The sequence below is a fragment of the Hydra viridissima genome, unplaced genomic scaffold (assembly GCF_058129835.1).
Source record: "Hydra viridissima isolate aposymbiotic clone 2 unplaced genomic scaffold, HvirCarnegie_v1 scaffold_6, whole genome shotgun sequence".
NCBI lineage: Eukaryota > Metazoa > Cnidaria > Hydrozoa > Anthoathecata > Hydridae > Hydra > Hydra viridissima.
The window spans coordinates 13,539,914-13,560,292 of record NW_028324305.1 but is presented as its reverse complement, the minus strand read 5'-3'; the positions used below and the strand labels follow the sequence as shown (position 1 = coordinate 13,560,292).

The 20,379-nt window shown below is 27.9% G+C and overlaps 2 protein-coding genes across 4 annotated transcripts; both read left to right on the top strand.

Moving 5' to 3' along the window:
- Positions 1-9,687: 9,687 nt before the first annotated feature.
- Positions 9,688-10,627, top strand: LOC145189765 (uncharacterized). Its single transcript, XM_090090661.1, has 2 exons — positions 9,688-9,982; positions 10,080-10,627. The coding sequence occupies exons 1-2, from the start codon at positions 9,706-9,708 to the stop codon at positions 10,529-10,531; spliced, it is 729 nt and encodes a 242-aa protein (XP_089946787.1). The 5' UTR covers positions 9,688-9,705; the 3' UTR covers positions 10,532-10,627.
- A 4,487-nt stretch (positions 10,628-15,114) lies between these two features.
- LOC145189764 (uncharacterized) lies at positions 15,115-18,985 on the top strand. Of its 3 annotated transcripts, none has more exons than XM_080066430.2 (2): positions 15,115-15,318; positions 16,984-18,985. In XM_080066430.2, exon 2 carries the CDS (start codon positions 17,101-17,103, stop codon positions 18,694-18,696), a length of 1,596 nt encoding a protein of 531 aa, XP_079922556.2. In that variant the 5' UTR covers positions 15,115-15,318; positions 16,984-17,100; the 3' UTR covers positions 18,697-18,985. The 3 variants fall into 3 exon arrangements, with proteins under 3 accessions (XP_079922556.2, XP_089947382.1, XP_079922555.2); XM_090091256.1 differs by having other exon boundaries at positions 15,116-15,349; XM_080066429.2 differs by lacking the exon at positions 15,115-15,318 and adding an exon at positions 15,932-16,076.
- The last annotated feature ends 1,394 nt before the right edge of the window (positions 18,986-20,379 follow it).

Here is a 20,379-nt window from a genome sequence, read left to right as displayed (position 1 = left end):
AATATTTACTAAATTAATTTATTAATCCAATATATTATATTAAGTTCAACAAATAAATTTTGACCCATATATATATATATATATATATATATATATATATATATATATATATATATATATATATATATATATATATATATGCGTCAAAAAGGTCAGAAAAAAAGGAAAAATGATAAACCTTATAAAATTTGAGTAAAAGCTTAGCATCGCCATAAAAATCCAAATGAACTTGGTTGACTAAATCGAATAAATGCTCACAATCTTCTTGATAATTTTAAAGCACACCCTAACATTTATAGAAAGTTTATTTTCAACATACTTAATGCTTTTTTTTGACGAAAAATGAAGCATTGCAGGCGCCCATGTAAGGGGTGGTCATTATGGCAATGGCCACATATTTTAAATTTAATGGCAGCCACGTTAGTTATGGGTTTTTTCGCTTAAATATCCCTAAAAATTTAAATTCATCCGCCGTAATTTACGGATTTTGGCTATAGAGATTCCTGCTATAGCCACAACGGTTCTTACAATACGTTACCGACTTTTTATTCAATCAATAAATGCTGTGAAAAAATATTAAAATATCGATCTTTTTTCAAAGTTTCAACCGTGAAAATTAAATATGGCCACACAGTTACAAATTCCTGGATCCGCGCCTGCATTGTTATTTTTTCAATACTTTTTCTCAGTGTAAAATGGAATGCTTTTCTCAATGTGTTGCTTAAAGCCTTCTCTTAGAATGCCAAAAATTTTTCGTAAGAAATTGAACTCACAAAATTGTAAGTTCACGATTTCTTTACAAGCTAATTGCAATTATACAGAGTAAAAACATTTTCAATTTCATTTCAAATGCCAAAAAAAAAGCAAAAGATATTAGCGGAAACATATCGTCTATTGACAAGTAAAACTCATTAAGTGCAATTTGCTGCAGTGTCACTTAATGAGTTTTACTTGTCAATAGACGATTTTCAAAAGACTTAATAAGTCAATTTTTTTATGAAAATGAGATTATTATATAGAATCACCTTAAATCTTAAAATAAAAACTGGATACAGTCCACTTATCATTTTGAGATGATATCGATTAGATCTATATTATAATCGATTTAAAGTTTTTTTTACCATCTTATATTTTAAGTTGACAAAATAATTATGCTTTTGTTTAAATCATATTTGGATTTCTTTTTTTTTTTTTTTTCTTTTTTCTTTATGTCTGAGTGGATGCTTCAACAACTATTTTAATTATTCAAAAAATTATTAATAATAATAATTTTAATTATCAAAAATTTGTTTAATTATTATTATTATTTTTAACGTCTGAGTGGATTCTTCAACATTAACTTAATTAACAGAGGCTAGTTCAATTAAGCTTATACATATAAATTACAATTTTTGACTTGTGGAGAAGATAATTATTTTAAACAAAACAAAGACTGGTTATATGATTAAATAAGCATTCCCATAAGTCAAATGCTTTTAATTGAGTAAAAATCGCAAATATGAAATGTTACACAATGTATGCATGTTAAATTATATATATATATATATATATATATATATATATATATATATATATATATATATATATATATATATATATATATATATATATATATATATACACACACACATTACTTATCTTCGAAAGCCTTCCATTAATAGCTGCCGTCTTGGTAGACTAAATTGGCTTCAAAAATTTCCAGTATACTATTTTAAGATAAGTGCACAGAACTAATGATTTTGATGTCTATTTTCTCACTCAAGTACCTTTCATTGTATTAAAAAAAATACAGTCTCTTTATGTTATTGCAATAATCCAGCATTTTCACCCGTAGTTTTCAGGGCAATGTGGATAAAATATTCACAAAACATAAGGATGACCCTCTGGACTGATAGAGTTCAAATAAGAAGCACTCACCATTGCTTGCTACTTTGGTGCGCACATTTTTGTGTACTCTACCCAGTCATGAAGTTTAGAGAAGGCCTTTTCACAGGCTAGAATAATCATTACCCAAAATAGAACGAAAGTGAAGCCTGAAACAGCCCAAAGAATGGTCTTCGTTAAGCTGAACATGAAGTGTTTTCCCTCTTCCTTCCAAGGGAGAGGGAAAATTGAAGTTACGGATTAAGAGGAAGAGACAGATATAAAGGCTCCATCAAAGGAACAATTTCTACTCAAAGCACTTCATATTCTCAGTTCTCAGCAACAGAGACTACAAAACAGATAAAATGATACGATAAAAACTAGGCTAAGGCTGTCAAATGGCAAGTTTTGATTGTTGTTAGAAAAGTCATGTATAAACTAATGTTTTTCACATAATTTAAAATTCTAAACATTTTTATAACAATCTCAGTAACAGTTATCAAACTGTTCCAACGTACGTTTATAATATTCTTTAAAAGCACGTTAGTAACAATTCGGTTTGCAGAGATATATTCGATGGTAGTTATTAAATAGTCAGTTACGAAATTTTATGTCAATTTAACGGGAAACAATCGTAATAAATTATTTGATGGTTCTCGTAATTTTTATTGAAAATTAATTGATTTACGTCAGTTATAACGAACTTTTCTAGCAAATGGATTGAAGTTTAGAATTCAATTGAATCAATAACTCGTCAGAATTTTAATTTTACAATTTAAATAGTAACGTTAATTGATACGTTTTTACGTTAGGAACGCGCATAATTTTAGGAACGAACGCAATTTTAATCTTTAATATAAGGTTGTTCACGGAAGCAAAAGTTGAATTTTCGATAAAAAAAAAAGTTTTCGAAACTCTATTTTTGTTTCGGTAAGCTCGAAATAATTTCAAACTAATTAATTTTGCATCGAAACGATTTTTTCATTTCGAAATTGTCAAATTTGTTTCGAAATATTTTTGTGATTTCGAAATTCTGAAAATAATACCGAAACGATTTTTTATCTTCGAAATTCTAAAATTTGCTTCGAAATATTTTTGTGATTTCGAAATTCTAAAAATATTACCGAAACAATTTTTCACTTTCGAAATTCTAAAATTTGCTTCGAAATATTTTTGTGATTTCGAAATTCTGAAAATATTACCGAAACATTTTTTCACTTTCGAAATTCTAAAATTTGCTTCGAAATATTTTCGTGATTTCGAAATTCTAAAAATATTACCGAAACAATTTTTTACTTTCGAAATTCTAAAATTTGCTTCGAAATATTTTTGCAGGGATTAGAACCCCAAAAGTTCGTTTACAGGGATTAGAACCCTCAGGATAAGATAGGGGGTTGTTATTTTGTGACATTTTGTGGAAAAGGGAGGAGAGGGATCTGAAAAGTTTTTGCGTGACATAATTTGCGAATGACCACTTACATCTACACGGTGAAATGTTTCTTATAAAATATTAGTCCTCTCAAAGTGAATAAAACCTACCTATAGCAAAAGCTACTTAAGTGTTTTTGTCTACAATTTAAATTGTAAAATTTGAACGTAGAGTTTTTAAAATTTTTACTATTTAAATTTTTACTTATTGATTATTGAATGAAGATGCTTAAAAGCATCTTCATTCAATAATCAATATGATGGAGGGAGATACTATATTTTAATTTCTAATTTGATATGAAAGGAAGGGGGGTAAATATTTTATTCCGGCTCTGAAAAAACTACATTCTATTCAACAGTCATATTTGCTTTTGTTAACAAAATAAAATTAAAAAGATTTATAATGTTCAATCAAATAAAAAGATATTAGAAATACATGTATAAGTACTATTATTCAACTAAATAGACTTTTAGTCGATTAGTAGAAAATCCAAAGTCGATTACATCGACTCTTAGATTTTTAAAAGTCGACTAATTTCGACTTTTAGTCGATTTAGTCTAAGTCGATAACAACTTTGAACACTTTTTAATTTTAAATTTGCTTAACGTAAGTTTAAACTTTAGATTTAGAATTTACATAAAAGCACGTGCGCTTTTCATAAATGATATAATTATGATATTTAAAAGTTATAATATGCAATTCCTTTAAGGCCTGTAACGCACGTATATGAAATAATTGTTGCAATGTAAACGGCTAATTACTCTCTTGGGATTATTTAGATGAGATTTACAACAATTTCAAACAATTATATTTATAACTTAGCAACCTTTTTGTTACGTAACTCAAAATTTTAGTTTGAGCTGTTGAGGCGAAATCAATTTATTAGGTTTTAAAGATTTACTAAAAACACTTGCTTTACAACACATTTTACGCCATTATGGATAGTAAAACTAAAAAAAAAAAATAGCTGTTTTTTATTTTATTTTAATATAAATTTATTCTCATCAAAAAAAAAAAAATCATAATTTTGATTACTAAAAAAAAACTTGTTTTCAGTTGTGTGCCACCTTAAATTTACCGAGATAGTATTATTTTGCCATATATACATATATATGTATAATATATCTATATACATTATACATATATATGTATATATGGCAAATTATTATATATATAATATATATATATATATAATATATAATATTTAATTGTATAAATATATAATTATTATATATATATATATATAATATATAATATATATACATATATATTATATATGTATATATATATATTATATATACACATATATAATATATATGTATATATAAACACCCCGTGGTAAATTATTTAGGCACCCGGATATTTTAATATTATTATGCAAATAAAATATAAGGTATTAAAATTACTTTTTGGAATAAATTTAACTTTCCAAAATTCTTTTTTTTTTTTCTTGTAATTAATTTCACTTTTCGAAATTCTGTTTTTTTCTTTGGAAATTAACATCAGTTTTCGAAATACACTTTTTTTTTTCGAAGTTAATTTCACATTTCGAAATTCTGTTTTTTCTTTCGAAATTAATTTCACTTTTCGAAATACACTTTTTTTTTTCGAAGTTAATTTCACATTTCGAAATTCTGTTTTTTCTTTCGAAATTAATTTCACTTTTCGAAATGCACTTTTTTTTTTCGAAGTTAATTTCACTTTTCGAAATTCTGTTTTTTCTTTCGAAATTAATTTCACTTTTCGAAGTGCAATTTTTTATTTCGAAATTAATTTCAAATTTCGAAATTCCTTTTTTATTTCCGAAATTAATTTGGCTAGTTCGATTATCTTCATAAGTTTTTATAGATTTCGAAAAAAAAAGAAGTATTTCGGTACCGTTTTAATCGAAAATTTTCGAAATTTGCAATTTCGATAATGAACCTTACTTTAATAATTACGTTCTCAAAAACTTCGTCTTTTTTTTTATTTATGAAATTGTTTTAAATCATGTTTAAAGTTAAGCTTTAATTTATCACTTTTAACATTTTTGTCGAAACATTAGGATAAACTATTATCCAATATAATTTTTGTCGAAACATTAAGATAAACAATTATCCAATATAATGCGTTATAAAAGTTAAGTCATTAATCGTTGTAAAAAAATGTTTTTTAATTTCAAATTATTATTTGAACATTTTTATTCTCAAAAAACACCAAGTAATGTATTTTAATAAAATTTTTAAGGGGGTGAAATAATTAAAAACAATACAAATGTTAATTTGTTTTACCGCTTTTAACCCTTAAAAAGCTCTTTTATTTTATAATAAGTGCATTGAAAAGTGGAAATAAATTTTTTTATGTTTACAAATATTGAATACCACCTTACTGATTTAGCTTTTAGAGGCTGAAGTACGTATCATTTACTGACAAACCTATGTATCTTTGAAAAGCTTAGTAAGTAAGAAATTTGATTGGCTCAGCAATAAAATCAGCAATTAACAGATAAAAAATACGTGTTTAAAAAATTTTAAAATATACAAATCAATTTTTTTTAACAAGACATTTAAAAAGAAATTAGAAATTTAATCCGTGGGAATCACAATTTAATAAGAAATCACCACAAATTAAAAATTTTTATAGAAACTGATATCCACATACACAAGTTTTAAATGTAAAAAAGGCTTTATATTTACAGTTCTCTGTGATATTTTGCAAAGTACAGGAGGCAGTCCAACGTAACATACGGTGCACTCCCAATCAGCTCTAACACGAGAAAGATGGCCAGCAACACACTGCCTTTTTTTCCCCCTGTAACAGCTTTACAAGATTATTTTCATCAAGTAGGTGATCTGCTTCTGTCTGAGGAAGTTGTATTGCATCCATTCTGGCAGACTCCATTACCGTTCGGATACGTTTGTGTATTATAACTTTTTTTACTGTTATTTTGCTCTTCAGGTGGCAGGTACAGTAAAATTGTACATTGGTAACTTGACTGGTTCTGAATCTTCTATTTCTAAAGAAAAAAATAAATAAATAAATAAAATAAACGAGCAATTAGTCTAATAAACTATATATATAATTACAATTTTATTAGATTAGATTAGTCTAGACTAATTGGTATGTGTTACGCCCCGTTTTAGAATCTAGACTACATCTAAGTCTAGATGTTAATGAAAAAAAAAAAAAAGCATTTCCGATATCATATCGGTATGCATGGCCGTATTAAGGCGGGGGCGGATGGGGCTGCAGCCCCAGGCCCTTATAAAAAAAATAGGCCCTAAGGCCCGTGACTTTTTTTTTTTTTTTTTTTAGGAAACCAGATAAATATTCCTATGTTTCTCAGTTTTTTTAAATCAATTTATTGGGAGCTGCGGAGGCGTTGTGAATAAATAAATGAATAGAGATATACTATATCTCTATCTTCGTATATTTGGCGGAATTTTGGTATTCGCAAATGTTTTTTAAATTATCTTTCCGCATAAAGATGTTTTGAGAACATTCAAGTTATTTATGTTTCCATCTATGTCCGCACAACTATCAGTTTTTAAAAAACACGCTAAAAAAATTAACTTCGTGACATAAATTTTTTAATTAAATAGGTTTTATAAGAGAATGCTTTTAAAACATTCGTTGATGTAAAAACCTTTTAAAGGAAAAACAATTATATTAGTGAATGATCTTAAAGCACTCTCATATAAAACCTATTTGATTAGAAAATTTATGTCACGAAGTTAATTTTTTAGCGTGTATTTAAAAAACTAATAGTTGGGCAGACATGGATCTCAACACCGCTACGGAACTGCTTCGTTCTTTGGGTGATTTTGTTCATTCTCTTAGGAGCCAGTTCGCAGCATTTGAAAAGGAAGGAAAGGATCTGGGTACCGATTCGTACAAAGGTGAATCAAGGCGAAAGCGCAAGAGGAACCAAGGATGGGATTATGGTGACTCAGAAGGTCTAGAGTTATCCCCTTCTGATAAGTTTAAAGTTCAGTGTTTTTTGCCTATAGTTGATCAATTGTTAGTTGCTCTTAAACAGAGGGCTAATGCATATGATACAGTCAGCAAAAGGTTTGGTTTTCATAAAAATCTACAATCTTTGTCCAATGATGGTATGAGAGATCATGTTTCATTTGTATGTGAAACATATTTTGAAGATGTTGAACCTAACTGTCATGGTGAATTTATTCACTTCACTTCTCTGTTTGCCAAATTGTCACCGCCCAATGAAACTGATTGTGTTGAACTGCAAATGTACACCTTTCTAGTTAAGAATAGTTTGACCAATACCTTTGTGAATGTCTACACTGTGTTGAGAATTTATTTGTCTCTTATGGTCACAAACTGTACTGGAGAAAGATCTTTTTCAGTCCTTAAAAGAGTTAAGAATGAACTTAGATCAACAATGGGACAACCTCGCTTAAATGATTTGGCTTTATTATGCATTGAAAGTGACATAGTTAGATCAAGAGATTTCACAGTAGTGATCAAGAAGTTTGCTTCAAAAAAGGCCAGAAAAGTCAATATATAAAAAACACACGCTACACGCGCTAAAAGAACATTTCAAAGAAAACCAATTTAAAATACTGAAGTAATTTTTTTTTTAGATGTTATAACTGTTTTAGAAAGCTTAGAATTAACGTGTTCTAATATAAATAACTTGATTTTTTTTGGGGGTTCAAGCTGTATGGTTTTGTCGTAGAGGATCACATTTTACTAAAAATTGTGTGAAGATTGGCTCTTCTTGATGTTGAATACACAAAATTTCTCTGAAGCTTGAAAACCCTAATAAGTTATCTTCTATACGTAATAAATTTAAAAAACACTAATTTCAAAAAAATATACCGTGGTGTGACCTAAGGAAGTCTTATGCAATAAAAAATGTCTTTAGTTTAAGAAATGACAATTTTGGTTTATATAAAATAAACATTAGAGAAAAAAATTCAATTATTTTAACGAACTAGATATTTAGTTAAGGTAACTATGTTATTTTCCGCAAATGTTTATTTCATATATACAAAATTTGTCATTTCTTATATTAGGACTTTCTTAAAACATGTCACACCACGGCAATTCATTTAAACAACTTCAAAGTTTTTTTTGGTTCGGTATAACATTTCGCTGGCGATATTAAGAACGCCAGGGTTGCAAAACAGTCATTCTTATAGGTAGCTGCAACTACCATTTGGTACGCTACCCACTACCCACGATTTTACTAATTACTACGTTGCTGCATTATTACTGCTAAATTGCTGCATTGTTAGCAGAAAAAGTTCCGAAATTCCAACCTAGTTGTTTATTCCTTGTGAAAAAATGTAAAATGCGAAGAAAGAAAAAAAAAAAAAAAAAACAAATCTGAACTTTTGTATTATTTCCTTTTTTAATTTTTTCAAATTAGGTTATGATTTTCATCTAAAAATCCTACTCAAAATGACGACCTGCAGAATGTCCATTCTAATTTTTTGTTTAATCTTACAACTCTTGAATCTTAAAAAAAATAAGTGATCCATAATTATAAGCTCTGTTGTGAGTCTCTGTCGGCAATTACATAAAAAATCTTTTTAGTGATTATCAACTGTAAAAACCATGGAAATTTAGGCTACCAATGTTTCTGTTTTTGATATTCGACCTCAATGTTAATGAGCTAGAATATCTAGATTTCTTCCATAAATGTTTTTTCAAAAATCAATTACACGCATTTCCAGAAAATTTCATACTGGTAAAGATAGCAAAGACTTTGCCTAGCTTTCTTCTAATTTTGACCAATTTATCAAATTCTATGTACATAAATTTTAAAAAGTTCTCTACCACTATTTATAGGCTGATAACTGACTGCTGGCTGCCATTTTAAGTTCTGGAACATTTTAAAATGTTCGCAAAATTTCTGAATAAGTAATATCTAAAAAAAATACGTGTATAAAAGCAAAAGGTTTGAGTGAGGTACTTTTAAAATGAAGTAAGGCAAGCATATCCTTATCGAGAATGAGTTGTGTTATAATGTAATGAGATAATCAAACATGAAAATAGCTTTTAGAAAATGGGAAAAAAAGGGTGTCGTAATTGACTTTTAACTTGAGTAGGCTATTGTAAAAAAAAGTAATTTCTATTTTTTAGGTTATGATATTTTCCTACTAAGCTTTTAATTTATTATTTACTTTGGTTGCTTGTATATGTTGTATTCTTAGTATTACATATATATATATATATATATATATATATATATATATATATATATATATATATATATATATATATATATATATATATATATATATATATATATATATATATATAATATATATAAATATATATTTATATATATAATTCAATACTAAGAACACAGGATAGCAATTATTTTTAATCATAGTATTTAAATGTGAAAATTTTTTAATTATTATATAAATATTTCTTTTAGTGAAATAATAATAGAAAAAATGGCACTTCGGCATATCCCTATTCAAGACATTATGTTCAAAGATAATCTTTTAGAAGATTTTTTTGAAACAGCTCCCGCTTTTCATTCTTTATCTAAATTGAAAGAATTGGATGAGTTTCGTGATGTCTTAAATGCAAAGAAGTTACATAACTTTTATCATAAATTGCTTCGTTATCAACCTTACAAAACTTCAAGAAAGCAAAAAAAAGATAACTTTGTTTTGCAACTTGATGTTAAGCATTATAAACCAGAAGAAGTTAAAGTAAAAGTTCAAGGTATTTATATAGGTCCTTTTGTATTATCATAAGAGAAGACTTATCTAAGATTAGTTGTTTGATATATTTCTTTACGATATTGAATTTTTTCTATCAGATCAAAATCTTGATGTAAGTGGTAAGCATCATAATGAAAGTGAAAATGGGTTTGAATCAAGTGAGTTTCACAGAAAGTACACCATTCCTGAAGATATTGATGAGACTGCTCTTACTTCAAATATCACTCAAGATGGCATTCTACATATAGAAGCTCCTAGAAAGTCTTCTACTACAGATAACTTTAAGTACATTTTAGATGTTCAGGGCTATAAGCCAGCAGATATATCAATTCAAGTAAAAGGGAGAAAACTGGTTATTCATGGTGAGTCTAAAGATGAAAACAATAGCAAACAAGATACAAGTTTACTTCAAAAACAGTTTACAAGAAGTATTTCTTTACCAAATGATGTCGATCTGTCTCAATTAAGATCATGCTACACCAAGGACTCTAAACTAACTGTGGAAGCTCCTCGTTCACCACCACTCAAGATAGAAATCAAGAGTGAATAATAGTGGATTTTTAATTTTCTACACTTTCTATTTATTTGATTATATCGATTCTCTGTACTTAACATCTTATTAGATTTTAATGTTTTACACATTAAACTTGACTCATATGTTTGTTATAAAATATTAGGCTAAATTTTTCAGTTAAAAACAGGAGGTCGACTTATACACTTAGTTGACTTACCAGCAGTATATCTAGTACACCTATAAATAAATGTGTATATATATATATATATATATATATATATATATATATATATATATATATATTTGCAAAACACAAATTTAAGATTAAAAGTTTTTGTTAAACTTTTCAACTAACAGAGACTATTGTTCATGATACTTCATTAGCCCATAATGAACAATCAACGTTATGAGTAATTCCACAACAAAAAATGCTGAAAAGTGAATCTATTTACATTGAAGCTAAGTTCCTAACCTGAATCCATATTAACTGCAAGTTATTAAGTTACTCTGGAGCAAGTTTTGTTTTTTTTTTTTTTTTTTTTTACACAACAATATTTAGTCTTCATCAAATCTTATGACTGTTCTAAAAAAATTTTGTTTATTGTTATTCAGCTATTATATGACATGTTTGGTCTGTTTTGAGGAGCATAAAAAATGTATAAAGAGTTATTTAGGATCAGGTACTTGCGTGGTTTTACTTGTTTACAAAAAGTAGCATAAACAAATGATGTAAGTAAACAATTTAGCATATTTGTAACCAAACCCTGGCTGTATACCCAATTTTATTAAGTGGCTTGTACAAGAAAATCATTAGGCAGTTATTTTTTTGTGCAACTAGATTTCTTGTTTTATGACATGATTCTTTTCATCGCAAACTTCTATTACGATTCCATTACCTATGTGCATATGTAGCGTTGTCGACTTGTAAGATTTAAGACTTTTAGGACAGGCCATTTTTGTATTAATAATCGTTGGTATATCCCTTATTTCTAACTGTCATAGCTCACTCATCGTGTAAAGTCATCACTGTTCTTTTCATACGAGAAACAACCCTAGGTGAGCTACTCCACATCATAAATCTATAACAACACTTGCAACGACCTATGTGAACTGTGTAACTTATCTTACAAATATAACCATCAGCTGATACTGTAACTGAGTAAAGAAAATAGTTTTGCAATTAGTAATAACAATACCTAATAAAAATTTTGCGAAATTTGTTTAAAATATATTTCTGTTATTTCTTTATTTTTTTATTTTAGCCTCGGTAAAATGAGTTTATCAGATTTTCATCGGTTTTAATCAAAAAATATAAAGTAGAAAACTAAATAGACATCTGTAATATCTATATTATTGATAGCTTCGGTAGTGTTAAAATTCAAATGTTAATTGCGAAGAACACTGTGTTTTGATTTAAAAAAGGTTTTTCTACTAAACGCGTTACGATTATTTTCCATTTAGGCTACTGATTTAAATTTTTTTTAATGAATTTATGAATGATATTTAGTTTATGATAAATATATAGGTAATTTTGATGATCATGGAGTGGCAAAGTATTTAGAATGTTGGACTCTCATTGACGACCCGAATGTAGACCTGTGTTTACATAAGGAGTTAGTTAATAGTTTTGAAGTAACTTTGAATTAATTGATCATTGTACTGTTTTTATCATGGTGTTAATATTTTATTATAACAACTAATAGCAATCTATAATATGTAGCACTTGTAGCATTGTATAATACATAAGAGTAGTGTGAAATTAACATTTACAGAAAAAGCAGAAAAGAATGAATAAAACATAGCAGCAGCTTCTTATACAAACTGCTAAAAATATTTTGCAAAGAAACTTTTTAATAAAATATAAAAAATCAAAGTTTTTCTAACTCCCTTTTTTTTCTAAAGATAATTCTTCGAAACATTTTTTATCTTCAATCATAATTTATTTAGCTTCATTATTTACTTTACAATCTTTAAATGTTACAATGTAACAAATTTTAATGAAAAAGTCTGCAAGAATTGTGTTGATCATTCTTGAAATTGCACAGCCAGAATCCCATTATTTTAGTAGATGGATGAGGTATCACACTCGAAATCTAGCTGTTTAGGAACAAGCAAATGTTAACAATTTTTCTCTTCTGGTTTTCTAGTTCGGAATTGTGACAGACAATAGCCCAGCTACATAAGAAGTTTCTATCTACTTAAATCTATTTCAATCAGTTAATGTTTTACAAACGAAAATCCGCCACAAAAAAAAGTGTAAAATCGCTAGAAAAACATAGAAAACATTACTTTATCTTAGAATCTCGAAAAACACGGACAACTGTGACAAAAAGGTTAACCTGAAGCAAAGGGCTTTATATAAAACCAAAGTGATAAGTTTTAACATCACTCCATGATTGGGTACATTATTTTTTCGCATTATTTTGAAAAGTTTTTTTTTAAACTTCAATTCTAAAGGTGAGATGGATTTAATTTGAATAAGCATTAGAATAGTTAGAATATGATCAGAATCAGATCAAGGGAGACTGCAGAAAACTTAAAATAAAAAAAAAGAAAACAACAAATCTTTATCATGCAACTCTTGCCACTAAAAAATAGGCTATTCCTTATGAATCCTTGCAGCATCCTAACATTAATTTTAAATATATTTTTGTTTTTTATTTATATTTTCTTAAAAGGAGAACAAGATATGGTCTCCGTTTGTTTATAACTTTTTGATTTTTCACTATTTTAATTCAATATTCAGCTGTGAACTGGATGCAGCTTACTTCAAGTGTTCTACAGTTTTTTTTTTCCTTATTACTATCAATTCAAATTGAACTTCTAAAGGCATTTGCGTGTTAATACTAATAACATCATTCAAAAGGATCCTCAGGTATCTATTCTCCAGAACATCAGCGCCCTTGACCTCTGTCTTGGGCACTGAACATTACTCCCTGTTTTTTGGATTTTTAAGCTTCCTGTTACAGCATGCAATCGTAAAATCTGTATTTAGCCCATAAAAAAAAAACTCAAAATAATTGATTAGTTTAATTACGCTTTACTTATTACTTTAATAATATGACATAACGTGCATCTCCAAGATATTGTTTTAGAAATCTTTAATAATGTGATATAATTCCTTATAATTTCTAAACTACTAAATCCTAAAATTACTTTTTTGTTCAATTTTTTTTTACAATGAAACCAGGACAATATGTTCATTAGAAATCTTACAAAATGTTGATAAATCCATAGGGTTCTATTAAATTTCTATTTATTTTAGTGTCTCATGGAACTTCTTTAATATTCATATATAATTCGTTTACACTTGAAGCGTAGAGCTTTTTTAAAAGCAGAAGTAACTCTTTTTAGGCTCATTCGTTTGGAACTATGAATACCGTATATAGTGGTGTATATAGTGGCGTATGTAGTGGTGTATATAATGGTTTATAAGCCGACCCATTTAATAAATCGACCTTCTATTTTTAAGTGAAAAGAGTATTTAATGGTTTATAATCAATGTCGATGATTGAAATCTAGGTGTTTAGTTTCCACAGATCAATATTTTAGTCTCATTACATTTTTTGATCTAATATAAGTTCTAGTCTTGTGTAGCTTGTAGTCTCGACTAGAATTCACCGGTATGTATAGCACTTAAAGACGTTCTTACAAAAGTCGAGTCCTTTAAGAAAACGTTTCCTTCAAAATAAAACAAAAGGAAATATTACTTACCTTGGTGTTAAATCATCTATTAGCGGTTTTTAAGCTTGGTACTGAGGAGAAGTCAGGGATTAGTAAGCCGTGACTCATTAAGTTTTTCAACATTTGTATTAAAATGAAATAAGTTTCGTGTTGTTAAAATTTTCTTTTTGTTATTTAAGGTTATTTATCAACACAACAGTTTAAATTTCAAATAGTGAGACAATCTAATTTTACATACCGAAGCGGTTCAACAATAAGTTTTAAGAAAATAAGAAAAAGTAGTCCTGAGATTAAATAAAAGAAATACTAAAAAGATACGGGGAGCAAAACGGAAATTCTATTTATCGAACAACGATTACAAAATCATTATTGAACGAGTTTTATGAAGCGTAAATAATTTTTTTTTTAATCAGTTTTTACGAAGAATTATCTCTAACGGCTAATAAAGACAACATGGGTTTATTAATCTTGAAAAAAATATTAATTTGAAAAAATGCACTGTGAATAAAGTTTTTATTACTCAAGACTATTGTTTAACTCCAGTTGTTTAAATACAGTAATTTAGTCTTAAGGTGTACCTGCGCAACAAATAAAAAAATTTAAAAAATACCCAATGCGCAAAAGAAAATGCAAACTAGTGAAAATCGCTTGTTAGTTTTGTAAACTTGCAGAATTGAATTTCTTTATAACAATAAAAATCTAAATTTCATTGATAAAAAGTAAAAATAAGAAAAAAGTTGATTTTTTAAAATTAGTTTAGAATTTGAAAGTCATCATTTTTCACACCCAAATCAGATTTATGTTCTCCAGCTGAACGAAAACTTCCACGAGTTTTTTTCGTGTCTCTTAATTCATTTATCAATAAGATTGGAAAAAATATTCAACTTGTCAATGAAAACTATTAATTTTTTATCGTGCTGTTTTATATAAAAATAAAAAGATGAAAACGTTTTTATCCAAGAATCATACTGATTTTCTTTTATCTATTTAAGAGAAAGAATAAAGAATTGATTTTTCATATCTTTTTACAATCGCACTATGATATTACAAGGATGAAATAAATCAATCTAAATATGTAGGATTATACTTGTAATCCAATAGCAGAATGAACTGTAGTACATTTTGCTAAGTATATGAAGGTTCGTTGCAAAACTTCTTACGATTTTTACGGTAAATTAACTTTTCATTGAGAGGGAGGATTTTTTTGTATATTTTATATCATTTTGAAGTCAGGTGTTTTAATTTTCTTCTTTTCTCTTTGTTTCTTAGTTCTTTGTTAGAAATCTAGTTTAACAAAAAAAAAAAAAAAAAGTCCAATAGCTTTAACTTATTTAGTGTTTGATTATAAATAATGCAAATATACATGCATAAAATTAATTATGATGTATGTAAGCAGTTAAAAAATTGGCCGTTGTCACTGTGTTTAAAGGTTACAGCATATTTTTTTTTCTCTAAAGTCACTTAAAATTATTGAGTAAACAGGATATCAGATAAAGCAACAACACCACAAATAATATTTACAAAATTTAATTTTTAGATATTGAATTACAGAACTTATTATAAGGAAACATTGAATTCACATTTTTTAAGTTTTTTGCTGTTAAAAACACCTAAACTCCGCAGGTTAAAAACCACCCGATTTGTGATCAAGCTTATTAAAAATAATGATTTTCATTCATTTATTACTTTTTTATAGCCATGACAACTAAAATCTTCTTTTATTTAAGTACGTATCACTTAAAATCTTAATAATTCTTTTGAGAATAATTATATTTCCTTAACAAACGTTTAAATAGCTTTAAATATTAGTAGAGTCGTGAAAAATAGCCGTTTAACAAATATAAAGTATTTTGCATATAATCGTAATAGATGTAGCGGAAAAGACGCTTTGGCACAGGTTTTATGATTTATTTTAATTTAAAGTTAAGATTATTTGCCATCATGTAACAAAAACGGAATAGTCTAATTAACATTAAGTTCTTCAAAAACCTAGCTTTAAAATAAAAGTTAACGCTTCAAACGTAAACCAGCCCTTTTTTCTTTTTGCGTTCATTCATTCATCGACAACAGTGTTGATCTTTTAATCCAGTATTTTAATCCAGTATTAGCTTTACTTTATTTATTCTAAGAAAAAAAAAACTGCAGACTGTGTTTCAATTGCTGCCAGATAATAATTTTTTAGAAAGATTATAGTGTGTATATATATATTTTTGATGTTGTTGTTGTTTCTGCCTTTTTTTTTTTAAGTGTTATATTTGCTTTTGTCTATTTTACTGTCATATTTTACTAAGAATTTTCATTCAAATTTAAAGCAAATCATAAAAATTTTTTTCCTTGATATAAACTAGATTTTGTCTCTTTAGTTTTTTTTTCTTTAAAATAAATTTCTGAAAATCGAAATGATGTAACATCTTTGTAAGCTTATCTCGCAACTATCTTTTTATAATTGTATATCTATTATAAGAGCGTCTATATCGTATAGCTTTTATCAAAACGATTATCAAAATTACTGATATTGGCTGTTACGTACATAACGTTTTTTTGAAGCAACTATAATGCATTAAACGAGTAATGAAAATCAACAAGCATTTAAATCGCACAACAATTTAAAGTAATAAAAGCAAGTTTAAGACGCTTTACTAAAGTTGTTTTTTAAGCACTTGATAAAACTTTAGACGACGTCGAAAAAAAACATTGAGGCCATATTATAATAATAGTAAAAACTGTTCTTAAACCACTTTCATTTGCTGATTTGGCAATTAACATTAAAGCTTTTGATGGCTCAATACTTATATCTCGTTTAGATAAAGAACAACAGGGAAAGACGGATGCGGTCAGGATGTGCTATATTGTATGACGTAAAGCTACTAAAACGTTTGAATTTTTAAACATTCTGCAATAAATCTATGAAATAATTACCCATGAAGTTTAGTAAAAAGTGTGGGTTTTTTGGTGGATTTTTGATGACTTATTTTCTGATTTTTTTTGTCTATTCAAATAATTTTCTGAAGACATGGAGCATAATATGGTTCGCTGATGAAGAGTCATTAGAGTTCAGCTACACAGTAACTAAAGAGAAAGCGATCGATTCGAAAAACTTTGAGAGAAAAATAAAATTTTCGACTGATATTGATAGTGATACTGAACAGCTCGCGAGCAAAGAGCTCATATTTATTTCGAAAAAAGAATATGACAATGGAGATATACAGCTTGATGAAACAAAAATCAAACAGACACGTCAAGATCAGTTAACTTACGAAAGTAAACATAGTTTGTATAAAAAATTTCCACACCATGGCAAGAAAAAATACATTTTTGCCATGCGTCACTACGAACAGCTTGCAAAAGCTACGAAAAACTTCTTGTCATTGTCATCGCTGGCAACGGAGAGTGGACGTCATCCAGTGATGCCGTTTGTCAACAACTCTCGCTTTTGTGGCCTTCGACTTGGATTATCTTTCTCAAGATTTATGGAAGCAAAAAAACAGAATCGTAGCAGCGATAAAGAATATGAAGGAAATAAATTTAGCGAACTTGATCGATATTTTGATGTGGATCATCTGCACGCTCAATTATTATCCCACGGATACTCTAGCCTCGCTACTTTTAATGAGTTTTCCAACGAATGCAACCACTTAGATGTAGTTATTCATTTTCTTTATAACGATTCAATTTCATTAAATGAATTTACTAGGTGGTATCAAAAACCTAAGGAGCAATATAACCAAATTTTACAAGAAGCTTTTAATAACGGTGGATGGACTGAATGCAATTTTGTAAAACAATCTCGAATAGCAGATTTTTTAAATGTTAAAGTACGTCAGTACGTGTGTGTTGATCCGGAAGCTATTAAGACAAGTAATCAGCTTGAAAGTCTTGTATTAAAGGGTAGTCAATGCGTTGGAATTGTATCTTGGAAAGGAAGCGGTTTGAGAAGGACGCACTTTCCACTTTCCTCGGCAATAAAACAACCGTTAAACTCTTATGACATTCAACACAGTCAACGCCTGATAGATATAGCCTACGATTATGTCAAAAAGGTCATACAAAGACCTTTCATATCTGTTCATGTTCGTAGTGAGCGTCATCTTTTAAGTAAAGGGCTTCGAGCAACGCGCAATTGCATACAACAATTATGCGAAAAACTAAAGTTTAGGAAATTTAATATGAAAAAAATATTCTTAGCAAACGATCTCAAAGACGGTTCAGACACTCTAGTTGAAAGTGCGCAGTTGCATAAACGGGATCGTACCCTAAGTTATTTGATTGCAGAGCTAGGTAACCCATATATCTTTAATGCAAAGGATTATGACTTGTATGATCGAGGTGAAATTGCTATTGTTGAAATGCATATTCTGAGTATGGGCGAGTCGTTATTCACACTTGGTGGTGGAAATTTTCAAGAATGGATCGAAGAACTTTTTTTGAAACACAATGCTCAAGATAGATCTCTTGTTATTAAAACTTGTACGTTACCCAACTTATTAATGGGTTTTCCGGAACAAAAAGCTGACTGAAGCTGCTTGTTAACAATAGAGAATATATATATATGTAATATAGATACTATATTTCATGCATGCATATACAATATATTAATAAATAGTTACATTATATTTACATATACAAAGATGAATATACTGTGTATAATTTGTAAATAAGTTTTACCAAAACTTTTGTAAAAAAGAATTAGGAAGAAAGGTTTATGCATTTTTAAATAAAATAGCACCTAATATTTAAATTTTATCTATTTATTTAACCTAAGTGACAATTGTTGCACATATAAATATGAAAAAATTAAAAAAACAATATTATTGGTCTTGTTCTTTATTTCGCATGACGTAAATTGCAAATACCCCATAAGAAAATAATACATTTATTTGATTTATTTTTAGTTAAATTTAGAAAAAAAAAGTTATATCTTACTATATATATATATATATATATATATATATATACATATATATATACACATATATATATATATATATATATATATATATATATATACATATATATATATACATATATATATATATATATATATATACATATATATATATATATATATAAATAGTATTATATACAATAAAATAGTATTATATACAATAAAATAGTATTAATTACTATTTCAAGTTGTATTATTTTCAAATACAAAATCTCATGCTCGTATGAGAGCAATATATATATAAATATAAACCGAAGAAACAACAACTATGTATGTTACTTAAAGTTTCATGCCTTACGGCAATCATCAGCCATGAAATACAAATCAAAAATAATATTTTGTTTTTATGCCGGCATTTGGAAACCATTTCGTTCTTTTTATTCAATAAGTTTCCTTGTTGAAACATTATAATCACTTGCTTCTCATGCTGGCATAGCATACAACGTTTTCCATATTTCTTTAGATAATTCCGTGTCGTTCTTGTACTTTTCAATGATAAAGGATTTTAGGTGGTTTGCATACCGTAATTTTTCTTTCATTTCTAGGTTGTAGACTATTTTTTTTCTAAGGCAATTCTGATGTAAAGGACACTTTATTTTTTCTCTAATATTGGGGTTTTTTTGCAGAATGTTTTGGTTGTGTAAATTTATGATGTCTTTTATGCTTGGCATGCAGCTGTAACTCTTTTTGATGGAATTTCTATTGAATATTTTATGGAGTTTATAATTTATCAGAAAATGTCGACCAGATTTAAAAACCGCTTTCCTACATTTGTGAAAACATTTTTACTGTGAGGAGGATTGAAGCAGATAATTTTTCGCTTACGACTTTTGTTGTTAACAGGTTGTAAGTTGGAAATGTGTTTAAGCTTTTGGTTGTAACCGGATTTTTTGAAGGCTTCGTCGTACATATAGGAAGAATTTCTGAAGATGTATTCACTAGATGAATTGGTCGACAATTGTAGCTCAATGGAGTGCGGAATCTCCTTTAAGATGTTTGGTGGATGGTTTGGATTCAGCATGAATATAGCTTAAAACATTCTCGGGTTTACTGTTAGGCCGCAATGAGTAGTCATCGAGGTTTAAAGTAACGTCAAGATAATTGAGACTTTTCATATTATATTAGATGGAAGTAAGATGGCCATTGTCTTTGCAGATTTGAAGTGCATTGGTACTTTTAAATACAGTTAAATCGTCGTCTCGATACAATCCAAAATCAGCCTTGTTATGTTGCGATATTTGGAAAAGTAGGAAAA